Source organism: Canis lupus, chromosome 28 (assembly GCF_011100685.1).
Source record: "Canis lupus familiaris isolate Mischka breed German Shepherd chromosome 28, alternate assembly UU_Cfam_GSD_1.0, whole genome shotgun sequence".
NCBI classification, from domain to species: Eukaryota; Metazoa; Chordata; class Mammalia; order Carnivora; family Canidae; genus Canis; species Canis lupus.
Window position 1 is genome coordinate 25,567,517 of NC_049249.1, and position 16,005 is coordinate 25,583,521.

Below are 16,005 nucleotides of genomic sequence, written 5' to 3' on the forward strand. Positions count from 1 at the left end.
TAAATTTAGCTGCTTATGTCCCCACTAAACAGCATCACTGAATGAGGAAGGAACCTCAAAGGCCCAGTGTCCTGCCTGTGGGGCACAGTCTGGGAGAGGAGAGCTGATGATGGAATCTTAGGTCCTAAAATCATAAATGCCAATGTGAATGCTCTCTCTTCCATCTCTACTAATAACAATTAAAAAGACACAAGTTTGCAAGAATCAGATAAGTCTTAAATCATCATACTATAGAGAATACTTGTGAATCATAAACCCATGGAGGTAGATTTTCCTTCAAGTATTTCTATAAGTACAGATTGCTTTAAAATCCACTAAGATTGTTTGTAATAAAAATTATTCCAGAAAATAACTTGATGAGGAAAAGCACGATGAAGGAAATTTGGAAAATTGAAGGGTTTCAATTTCAAATAGGTTGTCAAGTAGGTTGTCAATAGAAATGTGAGGAGATAGTTCTGTGTAAAGCTGACTCACTACATTTTCAGTATTAGCTCCTAAATTTGCTAATACCCCATTTTAGGCCAAAGTGATTTCACAACTGACAAAACAGTAAAAACACAGACACAGTTCTGAGGCATAGATTCGTGGCTCAAAGCAAAGAATGAAACAGCTCAAATGTGACATTTTAGTACAGAATGCATGGAAATGATAGATGGAAAAATCACATAACTTCACACGAGGAGTATTTCAGGGCACCCCTGACTCTGTGACAGCCCTTCTTAGTGAAGGAGACCATGATGTCACAAGAAAGGTGCAGGGCTTCGGTGTTAGGACTGGTTGTTAAGAGAATTGTAATTACAAACCAGAAATAGTCTAAAACAAACTCAACTGAAAGAAATCATGCCTCTGTAGACACTCAGTAAGTCCACCCACCGGACTCTAATTATACAGAACAATGTTCTTGGCAGGAGGCTTTGGTTCAACTGTTTCGAGAGTTACTGATTTTGCAGTAATAACTCTGAAAGTCCATGCAAATCATCCGTTTTAGACCAGTTCTGTCTGCCTCTCAGTGGGTGAGTTAGTGCAAGGCTCTGGTGATTGGGTTTTTATAATTTTGAAGCACTTTGCACACACACAAATATGACCTTAGCGCTCTTCTCTACCTCTCACCATACTTTTCTTAAAAGTCTTTACGATGGGACACAGTCTCCTGCATACTTCGAAGCATTTCATTTTGTCATCTCCTACCAATTTGTCCATGTGGCTTAGCTGTTGCAGTTGCATACCTACGGCGGCCAGTGAGGGGGGACCAGGCCAGTGGTCCGTCTCAATCTTTGGTATCTCGCTGGGGTCTGGAGCTTGGGCTGCTGGGAACTTGGAAAACTTGATGATATCTTCTGAAGACTTGCTCTGGGCTGCCAAGGCAGCTGCATCTAGGCGGGAATCGGGGGGAGCTTAGCTACGGGTCTGCAAGGCCACGGTGCTACAACCCACTTAAACAGTTATCTTGTTTTCTGGCAAAAGTTTCAACTCCAGAAGGCTGTCTATGACCGTTATCAACTGCCCAGCCACTCAGTGGTGCCTAGCAACAACTCATTTTCCTTAAGTTCTGTTGGAAGCAAAACTTTATCCTACATCTGAAATACCGTGTTCCATTGGGCGGTCCAGTGCTAGCTGTAGCTATACGTGGCTACTTAAATTTCAATTAATAAAATTAAGTGAAGCCAACAAAGGAGTAAAATTAAAATGCAGTTCCTTGGCTGCACTAGCTGCATTTTAAGTGCTCAGTAGCCACATGTGGTTAGTGGCTACCATATTGGAAGCACAATTGTATAACATTGCCATTCTGTCACCACAGAAAGTTCCATCAGACAGAACTCCTTGAGAACAATTAGAAATTTGAATTAGCAACTTGAAATTAAGGAACTGAGTTAAAAAAACGACACTGTCATTTGATTGTAGTTGTTAATCATAAGAGTCTGTATTTGTGTCTGTTCATTTTAGCCATCATCTGTCCAGTTCATTCTAATCCTTACATATTATATGCGTGTCTTGAGTCCTAGGAGAAATGGCAATGGGAAACTCTACTCTCAGCTTGTAGGAATTTTGTATTGTGCCTTATGTATGCTGATTTATGTATGTATGCAAAACACTACTTGTTTTCCTCAAGGGTCTGCACATATAAGTGAGTCATCCGACTTTAAAACAACAAAAGCCAGACTAGTAAGGGCTTGGTTCACAGGGTTCTTTCTTAACGGCTCTGCTTAGAGGAGGAGTTGCTGGCTTAGAGTTCCAAATCTAATCACAGAGCTGGAACAAAATGAACCAGGTTTAATGGTCAGACCCTGATTCTGGCTAATTTGGCAGACTGGCCTGGGATGTTACTACACATTTTAAAATACAGTTAGAATACTTTAAATAAAACGTCTCACCCCTGCCGCCCACCCTCCTGGGCTCACATATTTTAAAATCTGGAAATAATTTTTTGAATCCTCAGCTCGAGTTCCCCATTCTTAAAGTAACCTTCTGGGTCTCGTTTTCCTGAAACGACTTGACCAAGATCATCTTATATACTCCTAAGGGGTGAAGTCTTGGCCAAGCATAGAGTAGTGTTTCTACTCTTTAACCTCATGAGAAAAAAATAAAAAAAATCAGCTTGGAAAACACTACAAATCACACTGTCTTCTTAAAGGAGGACAACACGTGTTAGTTAGCATATTGCATATTATAGACTGAGACGTTCTGCATTACAAAAAAAAAAAAGTGTGACTTTATTTAAATCTAGTATTTTCCAAACACATTGGGGCAAAGACACCAGGTTTTGTTGTGCCATCTAGTTCTGTCACATGGAACTGCTCTTTGGCACCATGTCCTTTGGGGAAGTGCCACTCTGTGCTACTCTTAATGATAACAAAGAACGAGTTAAGTCAGAGTAGTTTCATGAAGAAAAGCCAATCTCTTTCAAATAAATAGCTAACAGTATCCAATCTCTTTAAATCCTAATTATTTGATTCTTTTTGTTTAGAGAGGCAGGGCCTTAGAAATTTTAGTAATAAAAAGAGTTTCTACATTGATAAATCAAACTCTTGGAGTCTCATTTGTAAATTTAGAAAAAAAAGCATGACTTCAAACAGTACTTACGCATTAGAATTGGTGAAGTCAGTAAACATTCACATGTTAATGAGTGGGTGAGAAGACATTAAACCATAAAAAAAACAAACAAAAACAATGTTAACAAACTTAAAAAAGCAAGCACATGGTGTAAAATCTTAAAAAAAAAAAAAGGATGAGAAAAAAAAAAATCACAGTTCTAAAACCATTACAATATGTACATTGTCTTTTTTTTCCCCCTAGAACGTTGGCCTAAATTCTTTTTCCTTGTGCATTTTCAACTTTCTTTCCATGTCATCTTAATCCTTAAGGACTCATTAATGTCCTTAATGAGGACTACTAGATTTTAAAGGCAGCCTTCAAATTTCCACACACATTTTGTGTATCATTTTCTGAAATCACCTGAAGACCAGTCTTGGCTCTTTCTCTGTTCACAAAGATTTATGGTACCTAATTTACAGAGACCTAATAATGGTGGAGGGAAACATGATTCACCTACGGTAATGTGATTCCCTGGGTTTAAAAATTCTGTATTTCCAGGAAAGGAAAACACAATTATAAATTCAACTTAGGGATATTAGTTTGCAGGAATTTCAGAGACTAGCTGGCCTAACTCACTGGTTGTTGTCTGTGAGAAAACGGAGGGACAGAGAAATTGTGTTCATGATATCATAGAACAACTGAGGGCAAGGGCTGGGAACCACAGCTAGGACCTTGCTCTCAGAGTGTGTCCTGTCCATTCCGCTGCAAGGCACAGACAACTGCATCCCCTTAAGAACTGGAGAATTGGACAGTCAAGTTGATGTAGGCTTGGTCCAGTTAAATTTTCTAGGTAGCTGGCCTTCACTGTTTTAACTAAACTAATTAGAAGTTCATCCAAATAATTATAGAGGCTGGTTAAATTATTTGATGGCAAAAAAAAAAAAAAGATGTGAATTATTGTGCATTCTCTGGGAATGCAGTGCTACATGGTCTGATGGGCTCAAAAATTGGCTATGAGCTTCCTCACTAAGCTAAGCGTTCTCTTTCTAGGAAAACCAATCTCACAATATTTGCATCTTAGGGAACCATAAAGGCATAATATGCTGGGCGTCCCAGTTTGATTCTCAAAAGCAGCAGCAGGGAAGCCTTTCAGAGGACAGCAAAGAGTTCAACTGGACGGCGCCGCTAACTTAAAAGCTACGCAGAGGAAAGCGGGTTTTACCATGCTGTTTGTAGATGGGTGGTTTTCGGTAAATGTTGATCCCTTGATCTGTGGAAATGAAAAGCAAAGGTGTGTGATTATGGGAACCGGTTCAGCAGTGGGAAAAACAGATCAACCGAGAGGCAAACCAAACTGAAGACTCTTGAACAAAAACATCCCAGAAGGTTAACTTTTGTATTACAAAGATTGAAGTTACTGGAAGAAGTTCCAGGAATGAGTGAATTACCACAGACAAGTGATATGGAATCCTTTGTAATACATCTTAGGATATATAGAGATGTAGCTAATTCATGAGCCATTTATTGCAAATACACACTTCACTAAAGGTGGGGTTAAAACAGGAAGAAATGCAAGCAGTGGAGGGACTCCAGTGGTGAGGAAGACATAACCAGTTTGGGGAAGATCCCCAAATTGCTACTGTCTAGAAATTGAGCTCCCAGTAGATACCAGGGACTCAATTTACTTTTCAACTAATGAGTGGAACAGTGGAAAGCAATGTAATATAATTAAGAATAGTTTTTTAAAACACAGAAACAGTTTTTTTTATGTGCAAGGCTAGTCTGTTGTGCTGATAGAATGTTTGAGAGACTCTTAACTTGTATAGGTCAAATTTAAGAAAAGAAAGGAAAAGAGATGCCAAATACTATTCATTTACTTATGCAGGACCCCATTTGATAATGCTATAGTTTTGCTTTGACTGCAAATACTCAGGAAATTTCAAAAGGTTTGTTTCCCCAGGATTTTGGGCACTGTATCTTGGTGGGGGCATTCTTCATGCAAAAAGTTGCAAATGTACAATACTGATTTTCAAGGTTCAGTGAAGCTCTATATTAAAAGGCAGTTCTATCTTAGTGGTAGGACTCTCACTGAACTTTCCCCTGTTTTATTAGGTAAGTTTGGAATGCAAAAGAAAAAATACTATTACAGATTCCAAATATGTGTCCTAATATTAACATAATGGGTAATTTATTAAACCACTTTCAGTAGCTTAAAAGAAACAAAAAATGTACTTCTGATGGAAAAAAAAAATATCGTGACCTCCGATGGCCAATCTTGCCCTTGAAAATTGAGTTGACCCTAAGTGTTGATATTGATGGGTTCTGAGTTTTCCAGTAGTTGATGGGAATTTACTATTTGTACCATGACAGCAAATGCTTATGACTTCAGCAAAGCTTACAGCACCAAGCCTAAATTGCAAGATATCTTTATGGGCTAAGAAGGTAGTCAGTTGGTTATACATTGCAGAAAGACCAACCAATTGATCCAATTTTACACTTCTCTCAAAGGTCCATAGAAAGAATCTCCATATTGGAGACCAACAGGAAAAAATAAAAGTACTCTTGAGTGACGCTGTGGTTTAATCTTTAGGATGAGAAGATAATTAGATTGCCATTGTGATAATCAATGACACGAAACCACAGAGTGCTATCTTAGAAGGCATTAATATACAGGTAAAAATGAAATCTTAGTCAAAACAAAGCAACTCAACCCTCCTTCCTTCACTCTCTATTTCCCATCTCCCTTCAAAAAATTTTGAGAAAACTCAAGCCTTCCATACAATCCTTGGCATTTCACATCCAAAACCTCTGAATGGCCCTCTGGGTCAGATCCTGCAATTTAGGGTTTGTCGACTGTGTGCACCCCGATGAAGAGAGCGTGAGGAATGAGACGAGACAGGTCACAGGGCTACAATCTACACCGTGACAGGACACCCAGACAAAGACTGTGTCAGCTCCTACCTGGAACATGGAAATGTTTAGGGGCCTGAGCATAAGTTGGAGTGAGAGGACGACTGTCTGGCCGGTAAGGGAGAGGGGAGTTCCGGCCGCTGGACGGCTCATTGCCTCCAATGAGAAGAATGGAGAAAACAAAATAAGAGAAGGGACAGCAATAAAGAAAACAGAGCAAGCATAATAAAAATTCAAAACAAATCGGAAGGAGGTACATCCAAAAGGAGAAACAAAAGAAACAAACTCAATTTATCAACTTGGCTCACAAGGTGATAGAGGGTTTAGTTTTCCACAAGAGAGACTGGAGTTCGCATGGAACTGGGTTAAAAGCAGCTAGCAGTAGGATGCGTCATTCCAATGGCATGCGGTTGACGGCCGTGAGCTAGCAGCAAACTGATTAGATGGAAAGTACATTAAGAGTCATGGAAGGTCACTTGCTAATGATTCAGGTTCAGTTGTCAGACGATTAAATCCCAAGCATGTGAAGGGGCGGGAAATGCAAGCCCAAATACAGTCACTTCCAGGCACGATGGCAGAGGCTGATGACTGCAGTAGTTTTCTCTGAATGGAAGGCTACGTCTGGGAACCTGCATGGTCACCCAGTCCCTCCCCTCAGCAATGCAAAATGCCTGCACTTGCAGCAAATGTTTCTGCTTCCTCACCATGAAATACCATATACACTTTCTCCCAGGGACTTTGAGACCACTTATACCTCTCTCCACCTGTCTCTTCCAAGAGGCTCCACCCAGTCCCACAATTCACCATTAGGTGAATTGAGGCCTCCACTGAGGCTCCACCCAGTCCCAAAACTCCATCTGTGAAACAGGTATGGACACCTACCATGGCTGGGCACTGAGCTATAACCAAGGACATGGAGATGAATAAGATGTTACACCTGCCTATGAGGGGGTCAGGTCTCAGAAGCTAAGGAGACAGGCTATGACGTGGACATGCTTACTCAGGTGACGGTGCCATCAATTCCTCTAGAAAGCTAAGATGTTAGACTGAGCAGGGCATTGAGGAGTAAGCACACCAGGTGGGTGGTGGGCTGAGCGGTGAGCAGGCCCAGATTCTAGATAGCTTGAACTCATCTTGAGGAAGGCAGGCCCATGGTGTGTGGGAACAACAGGACTGGCCACTGGGACTGTACAGCAGGGTGTGCTTAGAGGAGAGAATAGGTAAAGGACTAGAAAAGATTGCTGGCACTTGGCTGTAAAGCTTGGAGTGCCACCAAGGCCACTGTCACTCCCTTCTGATCAGGATGAACTGAGGTCTGTGCTGAACTGGTTGGAGATTAATTGTTATCCTAAACTGTCCTCCTACCTCATGTCTAAGAAAACATCTGCCCCAAGAATACACCAGAAGATGTAGGGGACTATTAAAAGCTAATAAACTATCATGTGATTACTTTTGTTCCTGAGTTATAAATAAGACTTCTTTATACATTCTGGATACAAATCCCTTATCAGATAGATATCTGACTTGCAAATATTTCCTCCCATTCTGCAGGTTGTCTTTCACTATCTTGATAGTGCCCATTGAAGCACAAAAGTTGTAAATTTTGATAAAGTGTAATTTATCATCAATTAATGGTGACATTATGAAATAAATCATAGATCTATAGAAAACAGAGCATGAGCTCATTTCCTCAAGTAAGCCAAGCTTTTCTGAGTCTGTCCACAAAGTATAAAAGATGCCAATTGCTGGAGTTTTAAAATAACATGCTTACTAGAGTTTTAACTTCTCAATACGGTATTTTTAGGTAACCAGAGCACACATTTGTACTGAATGGGCAGCAAGATCTTCCAAATGAGATTTGAATTTGTTGCTGGCTTCAGTTTAGATTCCAGATTTCTGGTTATCATGTTCTGAAGCTTTTCTTTCTTTCTTTTTTTTTTCTTTTTTCCCTTAAGAGTCAGTTTTACAGTTAGTTCCCCATACATTGTAACGTGGACTTTAATATTTAGATCAGATATTAGCTTTGAAAAAGTATGATGTTTCACCCCCAACTGCTGATCTATTAAAAGGTTAATTAAAAAAAAAAAGTTATTTCATGTGTTATCACTATTCCAAAAGATAACCAGTTCATGTCTGAAAAAAAATGAAAAGACACAGGTAGAGGTGAACAGAAGGAAGAATGTGGTTTGCATTTAGAAGGAAATCCTGTCTTAAAGCTGAGGCTGAATTAGAACTGGGTCTCATTCATCTTTCTACGCTCAGCATAGTGCCTGGCCAAGACTAGGTGCCTTCTAAATGTCTGCAAATGAATGACTGAAATAGCTCACAAATGAATTCTTGAGCTATTAATGGCTGCATTTAGTAAGCACCACTGCAGGATTAACAACCATCATCTTGCTCTTGAATAAAGGCAGTCAGATGCCAGTATTGTGCAGCAGGGTCACAGCGGCACCTCTTTTTTTATAACTTTCCCACTAGATCCTCGATGGCCCCAATTTAACTATTTCACTTCAGAGGAAGTGAACAGAATTTATTCACAAGAGTAATCCATAATTGAAAAACACAATACTTCTTGTGAGCTATTCTCAAAAGAAGATCTAGAAAGACAACTTTCTCACCTTATTTGGGGTTGTCTTTTGAAGACTTGCTACATATCTTGAGCACTGGCTGCTACTGCTTCTGAACCATGCTGCTCCCTGCCCTTCAACTCTACCCTCCTTGTACTTGCAGAAGAACATTAGACATCTCAGGGGAATGTTCACACAGGTTTTGGTGATAATGCCCAATCGGATGAAACTCCATTACATTTGTTTTGAAGATTATTAGCCAGTGGCATGCACACACAAAAATATCTGCATAGATGGGATGCAAAGGTTTAAGGATGTTAGAATTAGCATTTGCCCAAGTATTAAGAATCTATCATGGAGATGCTCTGCTGGCAAGTGGCAGTAGGAGCCCACCGCTGCTCAGATATGGTTGACAATTCTCAAAGGCTGGGGAGTGACTGTGAATTCCTGATGGGTGAATTCTGGCTGAATGCTGTTTCTTGTTGGATATAGTTCTATATTAGGCTGCCTATTTCAGCAACCATTGACCTTTCTAGTTGTTTAAAAAAAAAAAACAAACAACCTCACTGCTATGTTCAAGTCCTTATAAATAGATTTAATGCTAGAATCCATTAAAATCTCCCACGAAACATGTTAAAGCACTAGGTAAAGAGAGACTAAGCAATGTACCCATCTAAGGGATTCTGTGCAATATGATTTCCACACGTCACAATGGTTCACTGGGAACGATGTCTCAGAATATTGTTGCTAGGTACCAAACTCTTAGCCCTCAAAATACCAAAGGCAGTAAACATTTTTTGGCTTTTTTTTTTTTTTTCTAATGTAGGGCTTGAAACTTACAACCCTGAGATCAAGACCTGAGTTGAAATCAAGAGTCGGACGCCCTCAACTGAGCCATTCGGAGCACCCCCATTTTTTGGCATTTTAAAAGAAAAAGCAAAATTCTTAAGATGAGTCCTCTTTCCTTTTTCTGACTTAAACATCCAATCTTGAAGTGATAAAACTTTAAATGTATTCTAGAAGGAAACAACTGATGAGGGCCCTAAGAGCTTATTTTTACGTTTGGTGCATTACTTAGGCAAAGTAATATATATGGTGTCAGATGAAAGATCATATACAGAAGATATTACCATCATCATCATCATCAGTTTGAAACATACACTGTTTAAAGGTAATATAATAGCATATATGTTATAGAATGTTGTATCTATCACATTCACAGCCATTTTGTTTCTTAAATAAGTCCTTCCTTGTATTGATTGTCTCTCAGATGTTAGTGATCTTAACTACTGTGATGAGAAGCTACTACGTATATATATTTCTCAGCCTTCATTTTTAGCTCCTTCCATATTGACCTGATAAACCAGTTTTTCAGTCCTTGGGAGAGCAATCACTTGCAGGATTCTCACTGTACTTAAATTCAAATCCTTTGACCTCATTTTCAATCTTCTCTGGTATCCTGAGAGCCCACATGACAAATCCTAAGACAAGTAAATCAAAATGACTGTGCATGAGCCTGCTGGGGCAACCTGTTGGAATACTGCTTGGTTTTCTGGACTTTAGTGCTTATATTCCAAAATATAAGCAAATGTTTTGAGAGGACCTTCCAGTTGGCAGCATCTAGAATTTCATGACAGAGTTTCAGGATTGCTGGTTCTTGTCTAAAGTTTTCATAAGCATTATGTTTTTCTTCAAGCAAGTGTCAAATATTTGCATCAGAGCAAATCATTTCTACAGCAGAACAGCAGAGTCCTTTCAAAGAGACTTAATATATGTAGCCCTCCTGTTACAAATCTGACTTATATACATTTCGTGGACACAGAACATAATGTCTAACAGTATTTCAAAAGGGAGGGAGGAGAAACTCATGTGCAAACATGGTACAGACATAGCCCAAAACAGAGTGTAAAGCTTTCCAAATTTAAGCATGCACTTGTCCACGTGGCTCAACAATGACATACCAACCCAGAGTGAGGCTGAAGGGGAGGTTAGGGAATAGAAATAGAGACAGAGTGGACATTACAGAACATGGATGGAGAAGCCAGTGGAATAGAGAAGCAGCCTGTGACAGGCAGCTTAGCTTTACACGTATGCAGCATCCTTAGCTCCATGAACACCAGGGGCCTGGGCCCATGCATCAGAAAAGGACCAGGGAGTGGATTCAGGACATGGGGCTGGGGGTAGGTGGTCTGCACTTCTGGTGGCCAGAGTGGCAAGGGGGCCCCCTGCTTCTAGCTACACATTTCTGAGATGGACATCCTGCCCTGGCATCCTCAGGCTGCCCGGCTTACGTTTGTTTTAAAAATAACTGCCTTGAGATCGTAAGGACAAGCTCTAAGATAAAAAAAGTGAATGTAGGACCATGGTGGACTTTGCTCCATTTTAAAGATACCTTAGATGTGTTTCTCCAGTGGCCATAGGTGCTCTCCATGTCAAAATTTCCAAGTGCAGAAGTGTTCCATGTAAATGGATACATGTTTTTTTTTTTGGATAACTAAGAAGTAATTCCTTAAAGAATCGGGTTTTAGTTATTCAACTATATTAGGCTTTTAAAGCAGTATCTTTAATGTACAAATTCCCCATGATTTATTTTGTAATTTAGCAAAAAGCACATCTGATTTTAAAACTATGCATCTACGGTTATATATATTACATTTTGTATCTGATGTTTGGAAACTATTTTATAGGAATGAACTATAGACAGATGGGAGAGAGACCATGAGAGACCATGTTTTTTAAGTGTGTGCTCAGGGTCAAGCTAATCCCTCTTGGCCTGATGCTCTCTATGATTTAAAACTACAATATTTGTGTCAAAAAGCTCACATTCAGTCTGAAGACAAAAAAGGATGTACCTTTGACCCTTGAATGACACGTGTTTGAAATGGCATGGGTCCACTTATACATGGGTATTTTTTGGTAAATGATATAGTACTGTAAATGTATTTCCTCTTGATTTTAATAACATTTTCTTTTCTCTAGCTTACTTTATTGTAAGAATATAGTCTGTAATACACACAACAAACGAAATATGTGTTAATTGACTGTTTGTGTTATCAGTAAGGGTTCCAGTCAATAGTAGGCTATTAGCAGTTAAGTTTTTAGAGTCAAAATTTATACAAAGATTTTTCCACCGCACAGGGGGTCGGTGCCCCTAATCCCCACCATGTTCAAGGGTCAACCGTATACCTACATTTTTCATAAGGCCCCATTTGGGCACACAAAGGTATTGTAATTTTTATGATTATTTGGTATTCCTATCAAAAAGTAAAAATTCAAATGATGTCTTAGTCTCAACAAGAATGCAATTTCCTGGTTAAATAGAGATGAAAAAGGAGTTTTGCTCTCAAAAGTATACTTCATGTATATGTATACTGAAACATACAGGGGGGATTGGGGGCCTGGGGTCTGGTCCTGGTGCAGCCCCCTCCCTAGGTGTGAGCCCTCGGCTGGGGGTGGGAAGGGGGTCTTAACCAGAGAATGAGATGGAATGATATAATCAAAAGTGCCTTGGGATGCCTGGGTGGCTCAGTGGTTGAGCATCTGTCTTGGGCTCAGGTCGCGATCCCAGGGTCCTGAGATTGAGTCCCATATCAGGCTCCCTGTAAGGAGCCTGCTTCTCCCTCTGCCTATGTCTCTGTCTCTCTCTCTCCATGTCTCTCATGAATAAATAAATAAAATCTAAAAAAAAAAAAAAAAGTGCCTTAAGGGCACCATGCCCAGGGAGAAGTTGTCATGGAGAAGGTGAATTGGAAGTGTTTACTACACACCAGGGGCACTTGACTTCATGTACCCCCGGTGACCTAGGAGAGGTTTTGTAGATGAGGGAGGCAAGTGACACTTGATAGGTTAAGTCAACCAACCATCCAAGGTCCCACTGCTAGCACAGGACAAAGATAGTATTTAAACTTAGGACTTCAGTATCCATTTGGGTACTCTAGCTCTCCATAATGCTGCTCACAAACACAAGGTTTTGTGAGTCTTGATATTTCATGATGTGTTTCTTGTACAACTTTTGTATAACTTTACAGGACATGTGACATTTTTCTTCCTACAAAAAGCATCTCTTAGGAAAGATGAAACATGTAATAACCAAACAAGGCATTTAAATTTACATAAAAATTTACATTTTTAAATTAAAACCCTATTTTCTCTTTCATATTAGAAGCAAACAAATCATAGTTTGGCCATGGGCTTCTATATTAAAGTCTCTTTAAAATACATCTCTGAAGTTTTTAAATAATTTCTTACAGTTTTATAAACATTCCCTAAGCCCCCCCCCCATACTAATTAGTAATAATAATTTTAAGTAATCTGTCAAGAATTTTAGAAAGTGCTGCTCCAACTGAAAAAGACTGATCTTAATGACAATGTGTGTCTTCCATAAGCATGTCAGCAACATTTTTTTTACAGCATAGAAAATGCTAAAGTAGCACACATAAAAATAACGGCAGCTGGTTAAGTGCAGTACATCTATATTTTTGGACTCAGTTGCTCAAAAATCCATGTGAACAATAAGAACATAACTTGGGTAGACTGCAATTGAAAGCTTAGTCAACTAGAACAACATTTTGGCTACTCAGTAGCAATGCTCATGATCCATGATCCAAGCACTTGGAACACAGGCTTAGAATCTGTTATGTCTGTCTCAAGTCCTGTAACAACATCTGTGATTGCTTGCCACTCCCTCCTTCAGCTACTGTCATTGGTTAATTTGGTTCAAATCAAGACTGGAAAAAGTTAGCAGCATGCTTCTGGGAGCTCATACATATTTTAAATTATGTCCCCTTTGAAACCATTTCAGGGCTCTTGGATCCCCCAACACATGGAGGGGGAAAAAGAGCCCCAGTTGAGGACGTCTACAGAAGCTTAATAGACAATGAGGAAAACAATGGGAATGCCATAAAGGGAATGGGCAGGACTATGGGGCAGAAACAGAAAACAGAAGACAAAGCTCCTCTTCTGCATCATGCAGAGATCAGGACCAGTCAAAAGAGGATTGGTTTAAGGGTTGGCTCAAGGAAAGGAAATTAAGTCACCTTGCCACAGATCTCTTCATACTATCCAAATGTTTTACTAGCATTAAGTGGCTAAGTGGCTTATCGCCAGTAAGTTTCGCCTATTGGTTGCTAAATGCTGGTATGATTTGCTGAGCCACATCACATATCAAAATCAGGAAAAGACCCCAACTATATATTATATTTTGCTTTTGACACACGGAAAAACAAAATGATAATATATGTTTTTTTTTTTTTTTCTAAGCAGTAGATAATAAATCTTACGGTCTTAAACATACTTCCTGTTTCTTCATCTAGAGCCCTTAGAAATGACACATTTCTCTCATGGAGAGATGCCATGCCAGTTCTAAGATGCTGGGTGTAGTCATGACACACGCAGGCATGCGGAGAGGTGGAAAGCTGGGAGCTAACTCTTGGAGATGCGCCTTATTAGCCTTCCCAGGGTGCTAATAAATCTCCACTCTGCGGTGCTGCCTGGGGAAGCCTGCCTCCTTACCTTTGATATGGGGAATGAAGTGGTGTCGGAAGGGGGAGTTGGGGCGGGAGTCGCTGTGGGTGGAGCTGAGGCTGCTGGTGCGCAGGTGGGACAACCTTTGCACACCAGGAGACAGCAGCTCTGTGCAGCAAGGAGTCGGGGGTGGGGCCAGGTGGAAACAGAAAAGAAAAACAGAAATTAACACAGGAGCAGGGACAACATTATCATTCCAAGGGGGGGTAAATAAAATAAAGAACGTTAATCAGGAGTCTGAAAGAGGAAGAAGGCAAAAGGGTTAAGAACGCACCTGCTAAGGGCGAGGCAAAGTGGGGAGAATGTGCAAACAGGTTCAGGTTGGTACAGAGTCACTCTCTGAGAATAAATGGCTTTATGAGAAGGAATGGCCACCAGGACATTCTCTGTCAGGATGACACCAGCCACCCGGTACTGGCACATCATTTAGACTCAGAAATAGCTGTTTTTAAAAAGCATCTGACAAAACAGAACCCTTGAAACACATGTTAAAAAAAAAATAAAAAAGATAATCATTTCAAGAACCTTAAGAAGTACTTCTATGTAAGGGCCAGATTCTTTTTCTTTTTAAGCTGCAAACCTCTCCCACTAGTGGTTTGATTTTATTCTGCCTGTATAGAAAAAACAAAAAACAAAACAAAACAAAACAAAAAAACCCTGTTTGTGTTCTCTGGGTGGCAAAGAGCTACTTCTGATCCTGAGAACCATGTGGTGGCAGCGCTGGGGGCCTGGAAGCTTCGTTATCTTGGAAGGAAAATGGACCATTAAAACTAAACCCAGGCCCGGGGGCTGTGCATGCATCATCACCTGGCATCTAGAACCCTCGGAGTGGATAATCAGTATTTTATACTGAGCACAGCCTTGCTGTCAGAACCCCATTGGCTTCACTTGACAAGAGTAGATCTTGAAAAAAATAGCTATAAACCCTAATAATTGGCATCATGCTTGCCCATAATATATTGCAAAGAGGGGGAGGAGCACTGAGAGTGAGGAATGTTCCAAAGGCTGCTGGCATCAGAATTTTGACTGAAACAGAAGAAAACTTCCAGTGCTCAACAATGATATGATCTTTTAGGGAAATAATGACCCTGGCTGGCCACCCCCTCACTATTCAAGGGCCCATGGAAAAACAATTTCCCTGTAGCCGCACATCATTCTGACAGGGTCATGGCTCTGGTCTCAATGACCTCAGCACATGCCTATACAGAGGAGTGGTGACGTACAGAATTTCTTGTCCCTCCACTCAGACAAGGGCTTAAATCCAGACCCCGGTCCAGGGCATGAATTAAATGAATGTAGTTGTACATGAAAAAAAAAAAATTTTCTTGAAAAACTCTCATTTAACGTAACTCAACAAGTAGTATTTATGAGCTAGAGAAAACTGCATGTTATTGAAAAATCATAGAGTAAAAATTTAATCACCGATAAGCATTATTAAATCTATGGCTTTAAGGGAAAGATTGCAGCCTTTTTTAACATTTCATTCATTTCCTCCGGTCTTATGTTATCAAATAAGTTAGCATATGAATGGGTTTGTTCTCATCAACCCATCCAGAAGGAAGAAGCTTAAAATGAAGTCTTCATAGATGTTCCCTGCCACCAACTTTGATTAAAAGACCAGAGTCTCCCTCTGGGAATCTACTTCTCGAGGAACCTTGATCCATGCTGGGATTTCCACACTTCCATTCCACACATGAGATGCCCACTAATAGTGATAGTGACTATACTGTGCACAGATGAAGGTCACCTGAAGTCCATTACTATTCCATATTGTCTATCATAATACATCTCTAGTGTTTTTCTGTTTCCCAAGTCTGGTTCAAAATCTAAGGGCTGGAATGGATCTGAGAAGTTATGAAACACAACCCTGAGGTTGCATGTGTTATTTCCTTCTGGAAGGTACTTAACAAAACATGCTTAATAACACCCTGTGCCTGGACTGGGGAAACACAACAAACCCACCAATGAATGA

The 16,005-nt window shown here is 40.1% G+C and overlaps 1 protein-coding gene across 23 annotated transcripts in view; it reads right to left on the minus strand.

Annotated features, from left to right (window-relative positions):
• The window catches only part of ABLIM1 (actin binding LIM protein 1), a 284,701-nt gene that overhangs the window by 9,240 nt on the left and 259,456 nt on the right, over window positions 1–16,005 (minus strand). For 8 of the 23 annotated variants that reach the window (XM_038578863.1, XM_038578864.1, XM_038578861.1 and 5 more), the window contains 4 exons: window positions 14,022–14,141; window positions 5,995–6,099; window positions 4,256–4,303; window positions 1,227–1,373 (listed from right to left, as the gene is read on the minus strand). In XM_038578863.1, the coding sequence (XP_038434791.1) occupies window positions 1,227–1,373; window positions 4,256–4,303; window positions 5,995–6,099; window positions 14,022–14,141 (420 nt within the window). The remainder of the gene's footprint in view (window positions 1–1,226; window positions 1,374–4,255; window positions 4,304–5,994; window positions 6,100–14,021; window positions 14,142–16,005) is intronic. The other 15 variants (XM_038578871.1, XM_038578868.1, XM_038578870.1 and 12 more) reach the window with 8 other exon arrangements.